The following is a 20,747-nucleotide window of genomic DNA, read 5'->3' as shown; positions in this document are numbered from 1 at the left end:
CATGTGCAGACTCTTGGGACACATGATCTGTGAATTGAATTGAATTTCAACACTTGCAACATGTGATCTGTAAATTTAATTTCTTTGACAGTGTCCACATGTATTTGTGGTATGTTAGGTGATTTTTGTGTACTATTGTCTTTCCATCATCAATATATTGTTATATTTATTAATGTTTTAGCGCTTGTACTCTTTGTATGCTCACACACTCAATGCACTCTTTCTTGCTGATTGCTCAGGTTCATACCTAGGATTATGAAAGGCTGAGCCAAATGAGTAGCTGGACCAGCTTCCTAGCAGTTTTTCAGTCAAAACAATATTATTTATCTGTGCCTTTCAGGAAGTACCTTATTTTGGAACTTTTTAACACCATTTTAATGTATAGTCACAGTGCATAGCAGTTTTCTTGTAACATCACAATGAAGTATAAAGAAGGGCAAGGAGGAATTAGTCACATGCCATCAAATTTAAGTTTGAGAAGTTAAAGGGGATTGAACCACTCTGGTGCAACAAGCCCCCTTTTTTAAAAAATCTGTCTTTTTTGAGTAAGGAAAGGGACAGGAAAATGCTGTAGAAAGTGTGGGATAACCAATGAATGATGGGAAGTTGTATAACCTCCACACAAACAAATTAGGATGAATGCTCAATAAACAGTGGGCATTGTATAATCTCCATACTAGCTTTGAGCTCAGTGGACAGCTCATTAGGAGGAAGAACGGGATATAAATTCAACAAACAATAAATGCAGTCATGAAATAAGAGGATAGGCCTTCTTGTGTATCAGGAATTGGTTAAGTAGCAGGAAGGAGAGAGTAGGAACAGTTCTCCCAAGATAGATGTAGAAAGTGGGGTCCTCTAAGGGTCAGTATTGGGACCTGTGCTTTTGAGGTGGCAATGTTTGCAGATGATACTAAATTGTTCAGGGTCGTTAAAACCAGAGCTTGGAAAAGTTACTTTTTTGAACTACAACTCCCATCAGCCCCAGCCAGCATGGCCACTGGATTGGGCTGATGGGAGTTGTCGTTCAAAAAAGTAACTTTTCCAAGCTCTGGTTAAAACAAAAAGGGATTGCAAAGAGCTCCAAAAGGACGTCTCCAAACTGAAAGAATGGGTGGTAAATTGGCAAATCAAATCAATATAAACAAAAGTGTTGCATGTTGGGACAAAAATATATCTTAATTTCATATATACACTCATAAGGTCTGAAGTGGCAGTGACTGACCAGGAACCAGACCTTGGGGTCATCATGGATAGCTCAGTGAAAATGTCGACCCAGTGCGCAGCAGCTGTGAAAAAGGCAAACTCCATGCCAGGGATTATTAAGAAAGGAATTGAAAACAAAATTGCCAATATAATGCCATTATACATATCTGTGGTTCCACTGCATTTGGAATACTGTGCACAGTTCTGGTATTGTAGATATTGTAGAGCTGGAAAAGGTTCAGAAAAGGGCTACCAAAATGATCAAGGCGATGGAGCAGCTCCCCTATGAGGAAAGGCTGCAGTATTTGGGGCTTTTTAGTTTAGAGAAAAGGAGAGTAAGAGGTGACATGATAGAAATGTGCATGGCATGGAGAAAGTAGATAGAGAAAAGCTTTTCTCCCTCATACCACTAGACGTTGTGGACATCCAACGAAGCTGAATATTGGAAGTTTCAGGACAGACAAAAGAACTACATCATCCACATAGTTATACTATGGAACTCACTTCCACAGGAGGCAGTGGTGGCCGCCAACTTGAATGGCTTTAAAAGAGGTTTAGACAAATTCATGGAGGTTAAGGCTATCAGTGGCTACTACTCATGATGGCTATGCTCTTCCTCCGTGTTTGGAGGCAGCATACTTCTGAATACCAGTTGCTGGAAACTGCAGGAGGGGAAAGTGCTCTTGTGCTCTGGTCCTGCTTATAGGCTTCCCATAAGCATCTGGTTGGCCACTGTGAGACCAGGATGCTGGACTAGATGGGCCATTGGCCTGATCCAGCAGGCTCTTCTTATGGTTTAATGTATTTCCTAGTCATTGTATAAGTTCACATGAGATGCATTCTAGATCATCTCACAATCGCTGTCTGACGCAAACCCGCCCTTCACCAGGGACTATCCCTCCTGACACCCTGCACTTGGATCAGGAAATCCCCACCCGGCAGGACATTTGCCTCAGCCTGGGTCAGATATGCTGTCTGCACCACAAGCTTCAGCCCTTCCACCTTTTGTCCCATCCAAAAGGTGACCACTGGGGTGTCCTGTTAGCCCAACAGCATGTAGGTATAGGAACTGAATAGGACCCTGAAATGATAGCACGTGTGACCAGGCAGACACGCAGGAATTGAATGAACAAAATAACTTCATTAAATACAAGACGTTAAATAGTATATTGATGTATAATCCCTATCTTCCCTACCTGTCCTACCCCTCTAACTAATATGTAATTCACCCTTTTTCACCCAGCTCACTCCCACAACACAACCTCCCTCCTTCCCCTCCAAATCCCAACAACAAGAACTCCTCACTCTCCAAACCAACCGTCTTTCATTCAAACCTCTCTTAGAACTCTCACTCACACACCCCCTCCCACCTGGCAGTCTTGCATCACTCATACTCCTAGGCATTCCATTAACTCCTTCCAACCTGTGACACATTTAATACTAGTTCCCAACAAGTGGTTTCGTTACACTGTCCTACGAATTTGCAGCTTGATAGATCAATGCCAAAGTTGTGTGGATATTTTCATCCCAAGTAAAAATGACACTTTATTACATATTGCTGAATTTTTCCCCTTCCTGCACCACCCACCAACTGCTACTGAACAGGATCCACTTGTTCTGTTTATTTCTTTAAAAAAAAATCAGCTCAAGTTCCTTGTTTTTGTTTCTGTTGCCATGCATTTCTCTTTCAGTTCAACTTTGTTGCTCTTCACCTGAAAAAAACGGGGATAAAGATGGCAATGTGCCAATCTTTCAGATGGTGGAAAAGCTCATTAAAATGTTTTTTAAAAGCTATTTAAGATATTCAGACATAGTATGCCTCTAAATACCAGTTGCTGGGAATCATACGTGGGGAGAATTGCTGTTGCATTCATGTCCTACTTCCTGGTTTCCTATAGGCATCTGGTTGGCCACTATGAGAACAGGGTGCTGGACTAGATGGCCCTTTGGTCTGATCCAGCAGGACTCTTCTTATGTACTTAATGTCCCCTACTCAAGCTCAACCTACAAAGACCAGGTTTGGTTCATTCTAAGCTGGTCGAGCCAACCTGCATGTTGACACAAGGTGGCTATTCTGAAACCCAGTGGGTGGAGGCAACATGGGTCACCAAAGGCTGTTGGTCAAGCCCAGGAGAAGACATAAAGCAAGAGGGTGACAGAACTGGCACTCAAGAGATGGGCACTACCACCGTGGGCTGCTTTCTCTGACATGGTGTGTTGAATCCAATCCAGGTAAGAGGTCACCCGTGTGTGGATTCCAGGTCGCTTGGGCTTTGCACAGTCCAACCCAAAACTCACCACTCCAGCCAGGAACCAAATGCCATTCTGCTTGCAGACCAAGGGCCCCCCAGAGTCACCCTGGGAGGAGAGAGAGAGAAAGAGAGAGAGAGATCAGATTCTTTGACCATTTAATTATTAGCCCACTCACACTATCTGAATGACCTGTTTACAATATTAAACCCTCCTCTGGAAGCACCCATTGTCTCTCTTGCATTGAGAGGCTCCAAGACCTCACCTAATGTAAACATCTTTCAGAAACCATGGGTGCTTCCAGACAACCTGTTTATTGAGCATTTGTCCTGATTTGTTTTCAGGGAGATTACACAACCTTGGCTATTTAATGAACCTCCATTCAGATTTGTTTGCAGGGGGGTTATACTATGGTCGCATCCACACCATACATTTAAAGGAAATGGGTGCATATTTAAAGCACATGGCTTCCCCCAAAGAATCCCAGGAGCTGTAGTTTACCCCTCACAGCACTACAGTTCTCAGCAGCCTTAACAATCTACAGTTCCTAGGATTCTATGGGGGAAATCACGTGCTTTAACTATGCATTCAATGTACTTTAAATGCACGGTGTGAATGTGACCTACCTTGTGTCAAGCAATGGTTATCCCACTCTTCTCAAAAAATCCCATCTTTGGGGGAAGTTTGTTTGTTGTGCAAGATCTCTCACTCACCTATAATTGCATAATCTCAATTTGTCAGTATGTGACTGAATCCCACCTGAAAATAGCAACCATCTGGAAGTGCCCCAACAATCTAGTTTCTCAGCATCCTTATGTTCGAAGACTGGGCCATAGTACTAAAGTCAGGTTCTGGTTCTACCCTGATCAGTCCTAATCCACAACCATTCCATAATCCTAGACTCTGAACGGCTTTCTTCCTGAATATCTGTTGCCCTTAATCTCCTACTCTGATCCACGATTACTTGGCAAGTGTCCTTCTTTCCATCTGGGTACCCAGCACAGATCATGTCTTTGTAGATCAACCGGTGGCCCTGAGGGACCGTCTCCGTGCCATTGGAGTCCTCATGAAACATTTGGTCACATTCCTCAACGCCCAGGATTGGCACTTCCAGCTCCTGCAAGGACCGAGCAATGAAGTAGCCTGCGACAAGAAAAGCAGGGCACTGAGATCAGCCACAGACTCAATGTCACTTAACATATTTATTTATTCATTTATTCATTTATTTATTTTATTACACTTGTATACCACCCCATAGCCGAAGCTCTCTGGGCGGTTTACAGCAATCAAAAACATTAAAACAAATATACAATTTAAAACACATATTTTAAAAACAATTTAAAACACAATTTTAAAATTTAAAACAATATAAAAACAATTTAAAACACATGCTAAAGTGCCTGGGAGAAGAGGAAAGTCTTGACCTGGTGCCAAAAAGATAACAGTGTTGGCGCCAGGCGCACCTCGTCACACAAATCATTCCATAATTTGGGGGCCACAACTGAGAAGGCTGTTTCCCTTGTTGCCATCCTCCGAGCTTCCCTTGGAGTAGGCACCCGGAGGAGGGCCTTTGATCTTGAACATAGTGTACGGGTGGGTTCGTATCGGGAGAGGCGTTCCATCAAGTATTGTGGTCCCAAGCCGTGTAAGGCTTTATAGGTCAAAACCAGCACCTTGAATTGAGCTCGGAAACATACAGGCGCCAATTCCAGCAGGCCAGAATCGGTTTTATATGTTTGGACCGTCTGGTCCCTGTTACCAATCTGGCCACTGCATTTTGCACAAGCTGCAGTTTCCGAACCATCTTCAAAGGCAGCCCCATGTAGAGTGCATTGCAGTAATCTAATTTGGAGGTTACCAGATCATGGACAACTGAAGCCAGGTTATCCCTGTCCAGATAGGGACGTAGTTGGGCCACCAACCGAAGCTGGTAGAAGGCACTCAGTGCCACCGAGGCTACCTGAGCCTCAAGTGACAGAGATGGTTCTAGGAGAACCCCCAAGCTACAAACCTGCTCCATCAGGGGGAGTGCAACCCCATCCAGAACAGGTTGGACATCCATCATCTGGTCAGAAGAACCACCCACTAGCAGCATCTCAGTCTTGTCTGGATTGAGCCTCAGTTTATTAGCCCTCATCCAGTCCATTGTCACAGCCAGGCACCGGTTCAGCACATTGACAGCCTCACCTGAAGAAGATGAAAAGGAGAAATAGAGCTGCGTGTCATCAGCATACTGATGGCAACACACTCCAAAGCTCCGGATGACCGCACCCAACGGTTTCATGTAGATGTTGAACAGCATGGGGGACAGAACTGACCCGTGCGGAACCCCATACTGGAGAGTCCAGGGTGCCGAGCAATGTTCCCCAAGTACCACCTTCTGGAGGCGACCTACCAAGTAGGAGTGGAACCACTGCAATGCAGTACCTCCCACTCCCAACTCAGCCAGTCTCCCCAGAAGGATACCATGGTCGATGGTATCGAAAGCTGCTGAGAGATCAAGGAGAATCAACAGAGTCACACTCCCCCTGTCTCTCTCCTCACAAAGGTCATCATACAGGGCAACCAAGGCTGTTTCTGTGCCAAAACCAGGCCTGAAACACGACTGAAATGGATCCAGATAATCGGTCTCATCCAAGAGTGTCTGGAGCTGGCCTGCAACCACTCATTCCAGGACCTTGCCCAGGACTGGAACATTTGCTACCGGCCTATAGTTATTAAGATTTTCTGGGTCCAGGGATGTTTTCTTCAGGAGTGGTCTCACTACCGCCTCTTTCAGGCAGTCAGGGACCACCTCCTCTCACAGAGAGGCATTAATCACTTCCCTGGCCCAGCCGGCTGTTCCATCCCTGCTAGCTTTTATTAGCCAAGAAGGGCAAGGATCCAGCACAGAAGTGGTTGCACGAACCTGTCCATATAGAGAGATTAACGGGATACATAATCCATTGAGAACAGGGGCTGGCCTAAGGTTCCTCACCCCAGTTTAGACCTTGACAGCCAGTCTGACGTAATGGTTAGAGTGTTGGACTATGACTTGGGAAACCAAGGTTTGAATCCCCACTCAGCCATGATATTCAGTGGGTTACCTTAGGCCAATCACTGCCTCTCAGCCTAAGCTACCATACAGGTGGGGCCAGAGAGCAAAGTGAGCAGAGCAACGGGTGTGACTCTTACATTTGTACAGTGGTAAACTATACACGCATACCTCTCTCCATCCCCCACCAAGCAGGTAAGAGGCATTGTCACAGTTCAAATATATTTTCCAGCCCAGCAAAAGCACCTGAGGAGGGCATGGAGCAGGGCTGATGAGGGCTGTGTCCTGAAGATAGGGGTGTGTGGCTGGGGGGAGAGTCCCGAGAGCCATATAAAAGATGGCCGCATTTGGTCCCTGGGCCTGAGGTTCCTCACCCCTGATTTTGACCTTCTTTTCTTACCTTCTGACTGCCGTATAATAGATGGTTTTCTTAAGCAAGCACATAAAGAGCTTAGTTGCAGACACGATTATGGGAGCCAGAGTACTGTATGCAAAAAAAAAACCCATGTGTAATGCCTTGAATAAGGGGCTGACTGGGCAAACTGTGGGAATACACTCTTAACACACTATATAAAAACAAGAGAATGAAAACAGGGATGGGCCAAATTTAAAGAAACCTGATCACCCTTTTATTGAGTATTGCCAAAGCAGATCTGTGTTTCAAAATATACAGTACAGTTTTTCATTTATCTAGATCTTACTTTAAAGTGGACTGGAAATAGGAAATCAAGTGTGCAAGTTATTTATGTCTCTATTAAGAATTTCTTTTGCTTCTTCTTTGGAATAGTTTATATGGTCTGTGGAAAGTCTGGAATATCTGGATTTAATTTTGTATATCAATACCAATACGAAAATTAAAATTGAAAAAAGAAATAAACATTAAGTTACATACCTTCTCTTGGCCTTTAAGAGTCTCAAAAGTTCAAAATTACGTATTTTGGAAAGCAAAAGCGTCTTGCTCATAATGATTGGAAATCGTTTCAAATTTGGCATCATTTCCTGAAGATCTCCAGCATAAATGATCTTCTGCACATGCAGAGTTCCCCAAGAAAACTTCTAAATAATGAGCCCATTCCAAACTGAGATGAGGAGAGTCTGCCCATCACTCCTCAAAATCAGGATAGCAATTCCAAATTGCTTCTCTAGAACCCAGGAGTCCAGGTTTTGTAGCCCTTTCAGGTGACCCTCAACTTCCTTCCAAAACCAAGATAGACCTGTGGATCTGTGACTGCCAGATTCACCTAACCATGGTATAGACCACAAACGAATGGGTAGGGCCGGCGCCAGCCATGACTGGACCCTTGGGCACCAGCCTGTCTGGGTGCTCAGCTCCTGCCTGTTCCACCTACCTCTCTCCTGTCTTCTTCTGCTGTGCACACTGTGTGCACAGGGCTGCCATCAACCAAGATGGCGGCGGAGGCTTCTCTAAGGGGCTAATGCCCCCACCGCCATATTGGTTGATGGCACGCATGAGCGGTACGCTACGTGCGTGCACATGCCTGCCATCAACCAAGAGGCATCAGTCCCTTAAAGAAGCCTCCACCGCCATCTTGGTTGATGGCAGCCCTGTGCACGCAGCACACACAGCAGCGGAAGACATGAGAGAGGTAGGTGGAGCGAGCAAACAGGCAGAAGGCATGGAAGCTTCATCCCTGTGATCCATGGCAGGGACCCTGCCGCAGATCATGGAAGGAGAGAGCTGCTCTCTCACCCTAACGAGGGGCCTTTCAGGAGCCCTTGGCCAGGACCTGACCTGGCCACTCTTTGGTGCTGGCCCTGTGAATGGCCATCATGATCTTAGGTCCATTAATGTCACCAGGTTGATTCAGAGTAGAACTGAGTTGGCCTCAGCCCATTCTTACCATCTGCAGAGATGAGGCCCCAGCCAGTAACCCAACACACCATCCCTACAGGGAAAGTGTCCGGGTCAGATGTACTTGGAAGGCAGACAGGCAAGATGGTTCGGGAGAAATTGACTGCCTCCTTCAGCTGCATCAGGGCAATGTCGGCACTAAGTCCTTCTCCGGCATAAGAGGGGTGTACTATGATCTGGCTGACGGCAGACGAGACCATGGTGGGCGCAGGTTTGGGAAGCTCATATTCTCCCAAGTTTACACGGAACTCAGGTAGATTCAGTCGTCTGTGGGGAACAAGGTATAAGTTGCTGTAAGCATCATCCTGCAGTTGGAAGGCCTGAATTCAAATCCTTTCTCAGCCCCAATGAAAGTGAAATGAACGACCTAATGGAAGACACCATCTCTCATCTTAATCTCCCTCATAGGATTGTTAGGTGGCTAAAATGGGTAAATAATTGTCAGTCACTTTGACCACTAATTCCGCAGTCCTATACCAACTCAGCAAGGAGTAGGGCTGTTCCTACCATTAGGTAGAAATAGGCAGCGGCCTCAGGCACCTGATTTTAGCTGTAATAAAGAGGTAGCAATTGATAGCTATTAGGGATGGGGAACAAATTGAGTTCAGTTCCCATTTAAACACGAACCAGCCTAATTTGCGCTTTCTGAATCAACACGTGAACTGAAACACAGCCATCCTTTGACATTCACCCTTCTCTGAATTTTGCAATGCAGTCCTCTAGCCAAATACTGTGTACAAAATGCATACATTACAGTAAAAGGTGCACAAAACATTAAGTGAACATAACATTATATATGCACTATTTTGTGGGAAATTGCTTGGCATAAATGTGTATATTAGGCAAAAGTGCATACAAAAATTGTATATTAGGAGAGATTCACACTAAAGTGATGAGGACTTTTAAAAATAAAATTCACAAATCATGTGGGAATGTGGAGAACTGAAAACCGGAAAAATGAGAAAATGAGAGAAACCAAAATTGATAGATTCGTCCTTCCCTAATAGTTGTGTAATTTATTATCGTTGTGTTTTTACTCCCACAGAGAGTATTTTCTGGGGCATTTGCTTCCCCATGTGCCAAAATAACTTGGCCTACCGACTTGGAGAAGGGGGGGGGCATTTGCTATTCTGCCTTAGGCACCAAAATGCCTTGAGCCAGCCCTGAGTAAGCCCAGTGGAACTTTCTTCTGAAAAGACATATACAGGATTTCACCATTTAAAAAAAAATATAACTGCCTGATCCCAGCTGAGTTTACTTAAAAGTAAGTCTCACTGATTTCACTTGGATTTACTGCTTCAGAAGCATGCTTAGAAATTTTCCCTAAAACTAATAAATTGTGTTAATTCAGTGATAAAATAACCATGAAATTGTTATGGTGTTGATAAACTATTTTTATCAGTGCGTTGATAGAATTTAATACTTATATAGTGGTTTGGATAATACATTCTCCCAATAACATCTACAATGATCTTCTAAGGTAGGCCAGTTTTATTTTCCCAAGGTACAAAAGCTAGGCTGGGGTAGTAGTTCGCATGTCCATCAGGTTACAGCTGAGCTGAGATTTGGTCTGGAGACTTCCTGGCATATAGCACATGCTCTGTACCACTACACAGCCAGAAGGCTAAGACCATCTAAACACAAAAAAGCAAGGAAATACTGATTTAACTGCTGGTCTGGCTAATGTGACAAATATTTAATAGCAACAACATCATCATCTTGACTGTTCAATGCACAGACATTATCTCAGTAATAAACAATGTTGGTTGGTGCCCATTGGGACTGGTAGGGTAGAAGGCAGGGAGGCCAACAGCAGGTGGAGCCATAGCCAACGGCAGGCAGAGCCAACAGCAGGCAGAGCCAACTCATTTTAGTCTTGTCCCCACGCTCCTCCCTGCTGAGTTCTATACGGGCAACACTGAGACTAAGGAGGAGGAAGCTGCCAGGCAGGGCTACCCCCTGGTCTGGCTGTACTCAAGAAGGCAGGCAGGTGGGGGCTGGCTGAGGGCAAACCGAAGTTGGTGGGACAGGATCCCATTCGCCCTCATGGACCAGCCTCCACTGGTAATAAAGTACCCACTCTCAGTCACTGAGATAAAGGAAGATCACCCTAGCCATCCTATAAGACATTCCTAAATCAGACATGTAAAGATTAAGTCTGACAACCGTGTATGAATTATGCCACTTGTGGAATTAGCAACGTGGAATTGGTCCCTTGCTGAATTACACCGATCCGGCTCCCTGACGCTGTCCTTCTATCGCCCTCTAGTGGTGCACTGCAGTCAACATTCACTTTGAAGAGAGCCAAGTGGTATTCTCGATCTGATCTTTCCCTCTCACCCTTCAAAGCAGTGAGCAGCCGTCACCACCCACTGGGATGAAATCAGGCTTCCACCACACATGTGAATCCTGTTCTTTCGTATGCTGGCTTGCCACGGCCATTCCCCTTCATCAGCCTTCTTCCCCCCTATGATCCGAGGGGAGAACATTTGGGGCCAGCCACAGTCTGCAAAGGAACCAGGAGAGGCATAAGATATGGGACAGAGCAGAGGAGACATTGGTGAATAGCGCCCTCTGCGTGGTTTCATTGCCATTCCGTAGCAATTGCAAGCCACCCAAAATGCTGCATCTACTTTTTTTATCTTCAAAGGGCAGGGTTGTATTTGAGGGGGGGCTCTGTTATGGGACCTGCACTCAGGTTCTCCTTGCCGGCTTCCCACCAGCATCTGGTTGGCCACTGTGAGAACAAGATGCAGGGCTAGATGGACCTTTGCCCTGATCTGCAGAGCTGTTCTTATGTTCTTAGGTACACGTGTGCACACGCACACACTAAGCCAAAGGATTTCGTGTTTCTCTGTGGGAACACAAAAAAGCCAAGGTTAGTGAGAGGGATTAGAATCACAGAATCATAAAACAGTAGAGTTGGAAGGGGCCTATAAGGCCATCAAGTCCAACCCCCTGCTCAATGCAGGAATCCGAGTTAAAGCATGCCAGACACGTGGCTGTCTAGCTGCCAAATGGCTCCAGCGTTGGATAGCCCACCACCACTGGAGGCATTAAAGAGGCAGCCATAGTTCAGTGGTAGAGCACATGATTTGCATGCAAAAGGTACCAGGTTCAATGCCTGGCATCTCCAGGTACAGCTGAGAAGGGCTTCTGCTGCAAACCCTGGACAGCCACTGCCAGTCTGTGCCAATAATAATAAGCTAGATGGGCCAATAGTCTGACTTGCTATAAGGCAACTTCCCATGTTCCTAAGGGGGGGAGGAGATGGCCAGTTAGCACAGAATATTCAGTTCACTGATTGGATAGGCAGATCACATTTTTTATTTATTTATTTTATTTATTTTATTTAATTTATATACCGCCCTAAGCCAAAAAGGCTCTCTGGGCGGTGTACATAGAAGATAAACAAGAAAATATATAAATAGAACAAATATAAGAAAATCAAAAAGCAAAACAAACAAAGAACAGAAACCAAACAACATCAGAACATACCAGCAATGAAACACTGTTTTAAAATACACTACAAAACAGTTTCTTTAAAAAGAATATTTAAAATTTTTAAAATTTTTAAAATGCCTGGGAGTATAAAAAGGTTTTCACCTGGCGCCGAAAAGATAGCAGCGTCGGCGCCAGGCGTACCTCATCGGGGAGACTATTCCACAATTCGGGGGCCACCACCGAAAAGGCCCTGGATCTAGTCACCGCCCTCCAAGCTTCTCGATGTGATGGCACTCGGAGGAGGGCCTTAGATGTCGAGCGCAGTGTACGGGTAGTTTCGTATTGGGAGAGGCGTTCCACCAGGTATTGCGGTCCCATGCCGTGTAGGGCTTTATAGGTCAAAACCAGCACTTTGAATTTAGCCCGGAAACAAATAGGAAGCCAGTGCAGACGGGCCAGAACAGGTGTTATATGAGTGGACCGTCTGGTCCGCGTCAATAGTCTGGCCGCTGCATTCTGGACTAACTGTAGTTTCCGAACTATCTTCAAGGGCAGCCCAACATAGAGCGCATTGCAGTAGTCCAACCTAGAAGTTACCAGAGCGTGAACAACTGAGGCGAGGTCATCACTGTCCAGATAGGGACGTAGCTGGGCTACCAATCGAAGATGGTAGAAAGCGTTCCGTGCCACCGAGGCCACCTGGGCCTCGAGAGACAAGGAAGGATCGAAAATAACTCCCAAGCTACGAACCTGTTCCTTCAAGGGGAGTGTAACCCCATCAAGAACAGGATGAACATCCTCCATCTGGGCAGTGAAGGCACTCACTAGCAGCGTCTCGGTCTTGTCTGGATTGAGCTTCAGTTTATTAGCCCCCATCCAGTCCGTTATCGCGGTCAGGCAACGGTTTAGCACGTTCACTTTCTATTTCAGATGACACAAACACCAACCTATGGGATCTAAAAACTGGATATGTGATATTTCCATGTCAACTCAAATTGTTTTAAAATAGGTTTGCAAAGTCATACACCATATCAGGTAGCGAACACAGTGCTCTCCAAATGTTGTTGGATTACAATTCCCAGCTTCCCTGACTATTGGCCATACTGGGTGGCTTGGGTTGATGGAAGTTGTAATCCAACATCTGGAAGGCACCACATTGACTACTCCTGCAGCACCCCATACACTGGGTCAACAGGGGTATCGTCCACGTATCAGAAGAATAGATCAATGGATCTATCAATGGTTGGCATTAGAGATTGAGGGAGAGGGAGGGAGAAAATATGCATGCATGGGGAGGAGAGGGTAAATGAACAGGAAAAACTGGATGAAGAAATGTAGAAGTATTAGTGTCCTGATGAATTAATTGGTGGATGAAGGCATCTGCATATTGCACACTTGAATGTAGAGTATGTACCATAAGGATACACAGAGTTATCAGAGAACCACCTTGTGATCACTGCCTCTTTAGGAACCTCAAATGCATTGAGGGGGGGTACTTATTGGATTTTCCATGGAAACCATAAATCCAAATTAAATTAGAAAATAACACTGGAAGGAGTTTTGAGGACTGCACAAAACTTTCAAGCAAGTCCACAATAAATTCTCACGTGGAAGCATCCAGCCTAATAACCGGCTTATTGTCCTCCTGCAACTTCGCAGAGGCCATGGAAATATCTCCATCTTCAAACTGGTGAGCCCACCCAAATTTTCTTTTTATAGTTTTTTTTTTTTTTTGTAAGAAGGACAAAGACACAGAGAGTTGCAGCAGGAAAGAGGGGAGTCAGGTTGTTAAATAGCAAGGCGTTCTCAGAGCCCTGGGAAAGAGAAGCAACTGTGTTATAAAGGAGCCCACTCTGTTATGGGGATCTCTGGCTATCCCTTGCCAGATATCCTCTCTCACCTCTCTGACTGGAAGTGTTTTTGGCACCTGCAAAGACAAAATGAGATGGAGTCAGAACAATGGGAGGCTGTTGGCATTAGAAGATGGAGATTAGACTGAACAGTTTTGTCCAAATTCTGACTAGCCAATGACATTTTATAGAAACTCTCTGGAATTCCCAGGCCTGGTCAGTGGTGAAATCCTGCTGTGCCTGGGGTGCAGCAGACCATTCACAGTCGCCGAGGAACATCAAGAGATTTCTTCTCCAACACTACAATGGATGTCTCTTAGGGTTTTATTTATTATTACATTTATATCTCACCTTTCATCCAAGGAGCTCAAGGTGGCATACATGCTTCTTTCCCTCTAAGTTTTATCCCCACAACAACCTTGTTAGGTAGGTTAGGCTGAGAGATACTGACTGGCCCATCATTACACAGTGAACTTCACAGCTGAGTGGGGATTTGAACCCTGGTCTCCCAAGTTTTGGTCCAGTACTCTAAACAGGGTTGTAATCATCTGGGGTCTTGGGGAGGGGTCTTAGACCTGTTACATTTTGCAGAGCAGGGTCCCTATGTCTCCAGCATCTTATGAGCCAATCAGCATGAAAGAGAAGTGTGTTAGCTACTGAGAAGAGTCTTCTAAAATTCTTCCTTGCCCTTTTTAAACAACTTCCAAGCATTTTCGAGTGATGTGACCCTCTGGACTTTGTTTTTCAGCTTTCTTTTCACCAATCCCCTCATTTTTGTGAAGTTTCCTCTCTTGAAGTCAAAACTGACCGTGTTGGATTTTCTTGGCAATTGGCCATTTACATGTATGTTTAATTGGTTGCCATCCCTCTGGTCGGTTCCATGACCAACTGGTCTAGGGAATAGTCATTTAGAATATCTAGAAATTTTGCTTCTTTGTCATGACTGGAACACATATGCGGCCAGTCTATGTCATTATCTAAAGAGAATACAGAAGTAACTCAAACCTCCAATGGGGCCTACAGAGGCAGAAACTGTTTTGGTCCAGCTGAGGCAAATAATTATACTATACAAGGGAATCCAAAAATGTTACGACATATATTTAGGCATTTTATAGCTTGCCTTTCAATCTAAAACAATGCCCAAAGCGGGGGAGGAACATCAAGCTTCCCAGATTCTGACCTTATAACACTCACTCACACTAGAGATGAGGGAGAAATTCATTTCAGCTAGGATTTTAATGCGACCCTACTTAATTCGTACTTTCCAAAGCAATATGCAAACTAAAACACAGCTATCCTTCGAAATTCACACTTCTCCACATTTTATGATGCAGTTCTCCATCTAAATAATGTGGACAAAAATGCATACATTTGTGAAAATAACATATAATACTGAATTATATTAGGGGAAATAGCAAACAAAAATGTGTCAGTTAGTTGCACTAAAATGCTGATGAATTTTCATGAGATCTCTTTTTATTTTAAAAAAATCACATAAACTAAGGCAGAAATTTGGAGAACTGAACTGAAGACTAGAAAAATGGGAAACAGAGAGAAACTATTTGTCTATCTCTAACTCAGACGCAAACACCCTCCCAATCTTACATGCTGGGCAGGGCTGGCGCCAAAGTGCAGCCAGGTTGGGCCCTGTCCAAGGGCCCCTGAAGGGCCCCTCCTTAGGGTGTGGGGGTAGCGCTCCCCTTCCATGATCCTTGGCAGGATCGACTCCTGACCCTGCTGCAGATCGCAGAGATGGAGCTTCCAGCCCCCCCCCGACTGTGCAGCCCACAGCACCCACCCGCTCCACCTACCTCTCCTCCCTTTTTGTGAATGCCCTGCGTGCTGCACGCACAGCTGCCATCAAACAAAATTGCAGCAGAGGCTTCTCTAAGGGGCTGATGACCCTACTGCCACTTTGATTGATGTCAGGCATGTGCGCAGATGCAGTGTAGGGCACATGCATTCCATCAGCAAAGATGGTGGCGGGGGTATCAGCCCCTTAGAGAAGCCTCCACAGCGACCTGCGCATCATTCACAGAAAGAGAGAAGAGGTAGGTGGAGCAGTCCCGCACGGTCTGTAGGAGGAGCTGGGAGCAGGGGGGCTGGGGCAGGCTGGTGCTCAAGGCCCCAGTCACGCCTGGCACCGGCCCTGATACTGGGGTTTCCACAGGTATTCTGACAGGATTCTGGTGCATTACAGACAGATACAATCTTCCTCACCACGGCATATCCATGCCTGAAGAAAAAGATGATCCCCTTTTATTTTTGCCTGCTCTATAGCACAGTGGGGAGGAGAGCCTGGCTGGGAGTCCTGAGTCAGTGAGTTCAAATCCCTGCTCATGTCTCCTGGGTGTAAAGGGCCAGCTAAAGATCACCCCCACAGGGAGTGGCTCAGAGGTTATGTGCCCTGCCACCTGTGCAGCCGTGGGCAAGCTGCATAGTCCCAAGGAGCCCAGTTGCCCCCCAGCTGGCAGTTGCAGAGACAAGGAAGGGGCTGGCTTGTGCAGCTGTGGCAAGCTGAACAGGCTCTACGCAGCTGGGGAGGATGAGCCTCAGAGGGAGGCAATGGTATACCCCCTCTGAATACCACATACCATGAAAACCCTATTCATAGGGTAGCTATAAGTCGGGATCGACTTGAAGGCAGTCCATTTCCATTTTTCCATAGCTGATAAAGGCACAGTAGTCCTGGCAGGGGAATAAGGTGTTGCCTATTGCTGAGGATATAATTTGCCATTACTATCCTGCCAGGACTTCTTTACCTTTATAAGCTGGACATCCTGACTCCCATTACCTGCTCAAACCAACTTTCAGACAACCTGATCATTCCATACAACCTGTGTTCTACCTCCACTGTCAGAGACAGTGAATACCACTTGCGCGATATCACAAGCGGGGAGAGTGCCATTGCGCTCAGGTCCTGCTTTGTGTCTTTCCATAGGCCTCTGGTTGGCCACTGTGAGAACAGGATGCTGGATGAAATGGGCCGCTGGCGTGAGCCAGCAGGGCTCTTCTGATGTTATGCTCTTTTTAAACTTTCCTCCTAATTTGTTTGCACAACGTTTGTGCGGAGGTCAGCAGCTATGTATTGATCATTCATTCAGATTTGTTTGTGCCAAGGTTATATGACATGCATCAAACAATCATTATCCCACACTTTCCAGTACATTTTACTGTCCTTATCACAAAAAGTCCAATTTTCGGAGGAAATTGGGTTTGTTCGGCAAAAGCACCTAATCAATTTTAACAGCCCAACCTGAATTTGCTGGTATGTAATTGAACGCACTCAAAAGTGGCAACAGTCTGGTAGCACCCTCATGACCACCCAGACCAGCTTTTTATAGGAACTGAGTCCCTGCTGCCGATGCCTCCTGTTTTAACAGCTAGAGCACATTTCTAGGAAATGCATAACCCCAGTTTCTAGGGCCCCTTGCTGTGACCCATGCCCTTCTCGAGGTATCCTAGCTCCCTGAACCCCCCAACTTCCCTCCCAGAGAACCCAGGAGTCCTGGAACATTCCTTCCCAAAGAAGATCAGAATTAGCAGCCCAGGTGAGATGCAAAACAATTGCCACTTTCTGGAGCAACTGAGCAAGGATTATTCCCACATCCCTAGATACATGCACACACGCACGCATGCACACACTTCTTCTCACCTCTCAGCGACAGGAGTAGCAGTGCAATCTGGGAACAGTGGAAACTCAGCATGGCAATCCGCCTCTGAGGTCAATGAGGGAAGGAAAGAGAAAAGAGTTGGGCTCAGTTGCTAAAGCCAAGCACTTTTTGCAGAACTGATACAAAACCAAAAGAGCAACCTCTTGGCATCACTGAGTACAAAAGAGGCTGCCAAACAGCTACATCTAAGCTGTTGGGTGTTTCCTTCATCACCCACCCTCAGCTGGCCAGGGGAGCCAGCTCAGCTGCCTACTTTCACCACTGGGGAAGCGAGATGCCCTTAACCCTTTCCATCTCTGCTGTTGTCTCTCTGGCTGGGGAGTTTGGAGAGTACCCTGTGTGTATGCATGTGCGCCAATTGCAGGGTTGTCATAAGCAACGAGGAACAGGGTTCCTGTTTCTTTACAGTTGCATAGAAAGGAGAATTTCAGTTGGCGTTGTCTGAAATTCAAGAGAAGTGGAAAGGCTGTTCTGCACCCACTGAAATTCTTTCTTCCGCACAAGGCTACCCCTTTGTTTCTGGGCACAATTGAAGGCGCCGGGGCTGACCTTTAAAAGGCTTGTGATCCAGGCGTTCGACGGACCACATGGTCCCAGAAAACCCATGTCCAGTGCTCAAATTTCATTTCATGTTTATCCAACTCATGGGTATGTGTGGAAGAGATTGCAAAGATACAATTGCAAAAGATAAGGCCGACGGGCCTCTTCTCTTCCCCACCCCCTCCCCTTCGCAGTTCTAACAGTGAAACTGGCCAGCCGTTAAAATCTTCCTAAGAGGCCCAAGTTAAATTGCCCCCATCTTCTGGATGGAGTTGGGTGCCAAGAGGAATAACTTTTCCCAGTCATGACCTTTGGAGATTCCTGCCCCAACGGTTCTCTCTCTCTCTCTTCCCACCCCACCCTTCAGCTTTTCAGTAAAAGGTCCATGGCTGCCACTATTGCTGTGTTGTTGTATCAGTGCCAGCCCTATCACTAGGCAAAGTGAGACAACTGCCTCAGGTGGCAGATGATTTGGGAGGGCAGCAGCTTCCTGTCTATTCTTCCTAAGCCCCCCGGGCATTTTGCTTTATCAGAGCTGTGTGTGTTAAACAGCCTGTCCTGGCCATCCCAAACTATCATGCTGCCTCAGGATGCGCTCCTGTTCCCACGGTTGAAGTAAAATTCATCTCCCAGTAGAGACAGAGGGGAAATACAATTTTGTTTGCATTTTAATGAGAAACCACCTACACTTCTTGAACCAACATGTAAACTGAAACACAGCTGTCCTGCGAAATTCAGACTTCTCCAAATGTTGTGATGCAGTTCTCTAACCAACCAATGTGTACAAAAATGTGTATATTGGGGGAATGGGTGCATCAAAATGCATGTATTTGTGAAAATAATATACAAAAATGCATTATAACAGGAAACATTGCTTGCAAGTATATGTTTCCTTAGCAAAACGGCGTACCAAAATGTGTAGGAGAAATTCACACGAAATTGCAGTTGAATTCTCATGAAGATTGTAAAAACTTCTGTGCAAATATAGAGAACTAAATTTAAGGTTGGGGAAAATGAGAGAAGCTGAAGTGGACAGAGTCATCCATCCCTAGCTGTCCGTTCAGTCAGCTTCTGCAGGTGGATTGGGAAAGGGTCCCATCTTGTCTTTCACCTGAGGCAACAAAATGTCTCGGGCCAACCCTAGTTGTCATGGATAATGTCATCTGTTTACATTTCTTTGTCATTTTAGAATTATTATGATCCAGCAGGATCATTCAGACCATGGTATTGCCGCTCTATGTATGGATGTGAAAGTTGGACAGTAAAAAAAGTGGATAAGAAAAATCAACTCATTTGAAACGTGGTGTTAGAGAACTTTGCAGATATCATGGATTGCGAAAAAGACAAATAATTGGGTGTTAGAACAAATTAAACCAGAACTATCACTAGAAGCTAAAATGATGAAACTGAGGTTATCATTCTTTGGACACATCATGAGAAGACATGATTCACTAGAAAAGACAATAATGCTTCCTTCAAGAGGAAGACCGAACAAGAGATAGATTGATTCCATAAAGGAAGACACAGACCTGAACTTACACGATCTGAACAGGGTGGTTTATAACAGATGCTATTGGAGGTCACTGATTCATAGGGTTGCCAGAAGTCGTAATTGACTTGAAGGTACATAACAACAACAATTTAGGAGGGATATCAGTGTTTCCAATAAATAAAAATGAGAAGCACAGGAAGCTGCCTTATATGAGGTCAGTCCATCTAGTCCAGTATTGTCTACTCTGGCTGGCAGCAGCTCACCAGAGTCTTAGACAGAGGTTTTCCATCGTCCATCACCTGGCTCTTTTTGAAGCTGGGATGCCAGAGGATTCCGTGGGCCCTCAGTGTGCACTACGGTCCCAAAGACCATTCAGAAACTTCATTATCAGATTTCAATCTCTGACCAGCCAAGTCTGTCAATTCTTTTGATTTAGGAGAGAGAAAAATCTGTAATGCCGCGTTGGTTGTGAGTTCTGACATAAGATGCTGCATCCTCCCATCACAGGAGCTAACCCTGATTCTCTGTATCCTACTCTAGTAAAAACCATCTTATACAAGTAGTCAATTAAATAAATAAAAGGACTGTATTTAACTTCTCTGAGACCAACGGCATATCAGTTTCAACTAAGCTACAAAAAATGACTTTTAGGAAAAAGAATAAAGCAAGCTTCCCCTCACCCACCCAAACTAAAACAAAAACTCTTCACCCACTGCTTTTAGTGACCACTCAAACATCTCTATATAATATGAAGGGTAGGGCTTGCAGGCAAAAACAGATTTCAGGAGTACAGCTGGTCCCAGGCTACAGTCTGAAGGCACATGAAGCCACCGCCTTGCTGAAGCTGAGTAGGTCTGGGTCTGGTCAGTGCCTGGATGGGAGACCACCTGGAACCACATGTATGCCTCCTTGGGTTCTATGATGAAAGGAAGGGTATAAAACTAAGAAATAAACAAAATAAATGCTCACTGCTGATCTACTGGCTCGCTCCTCTGGGCAGAAAATTCTCAGCTAGATACACGAGGGGTGGGAGGAGCAAACACAAGCACAGGATGCAGGCTGTAGTCTCCCAGGTGTTTCCATTCCATTCCAGTCCTCCACCCAAGCCAATGCCAGAGAAGTGAAGAGGTGACTTTCTGCACAGAAAACATGTGATCTCTACCACTGAGTTATGACCTCTCTCCTACAAAGGTGTCCTTGTCTCCTCAGTTGCATGGCCATCCCTGTAAATGTTGTACAGTAATTATGGTAAGTGTCAGTCTTGTAGGGTAAATGTGGTACGTAGAGTGAGAGAGGAGTACATGGGTTGGAATGTTGAGGAATGCTGAGTTGTGATTGGCTGAGTGTCTGGGTGATTAAAGGTATAAATGAGAGAATGATAGTTGGA

The 20,747-nt window shown here is 45.4% G+C and overlaps 1 protein-coding gene across 3 annotated transcripts; it reads right to left on the bottom strand.

Moving 5' to 3' along the window:
* Window positions 1–2,493: 2,493 nt before the first annotated feature.
* On the bottom strand, window positions 2,494–20,385 carry LOC133366784 (serine protease 33-like). Of its 3 annotated transcripts, none has more exons than XM_061590269.1 (7): window positions 20,330–20,385; window positions 17,310–17,373; window positions 13,705–13,731; window positions 10,701–10,866; window positions 8,350–8,627; window positions 4,418–4,596; window positions 2,494–3,561 (listed from the first exon to the last, which is right to left on the bottom strand). In XM_061590269.1, exons 2-7 carry the CDS (start codon window positions 17,359–17,361, stop codon window positions 3,325–3,327), a joined length of 939 nt encoding a protein of 312 aa, XP_061446253.1. In that variant the 5' UTR covers window positions 17,362–17,373; window positions 20,330–20,385; the 3' UTR covers window positions 2,494–3,324. The 3 variants fall into 3 exon arrangements, with proteins under 3 accessions (XP_061446253.1, XP_061446254.1, XP_061446252.1); XM_061590270.1 differs by lacking the exon at window positions 20,330–20,385 and having other exon boundaries at window positions 2,494–2,915; window positions 3,502–3,561; window positions 17,310–17,462; XM_061590268.1 differs by lacking the exon at window positions 20,330–20,385 and having other exon boundaries at window positions 17,310–17,462.
* Between the last annotated feature and the right edge of the window lie 362 nt (window positions 20,386–20,747).

The sequence above is a fragment of the Rhineura floridana genome, chromosome 11, assembly GCF_030035675.1.
Source record: "Rhineura floridana isolate rRhiFlo1 chromosome 11, rRhiFlo1.hap2, whole genome shotgun sequence".
In the NCBI taxonomy this organism is placed as follows: Eukaryota; Metazoa; Chordata; class Lepidosauria; order Squamata; family Rhineuridae; genus Rhineura; species Rhineura floridana.
The sequence above is the reverse complement of the archived record's forward strand: the minus strand, read 5'-3'. Positions and strand labels throughout refer to the sequence as shown.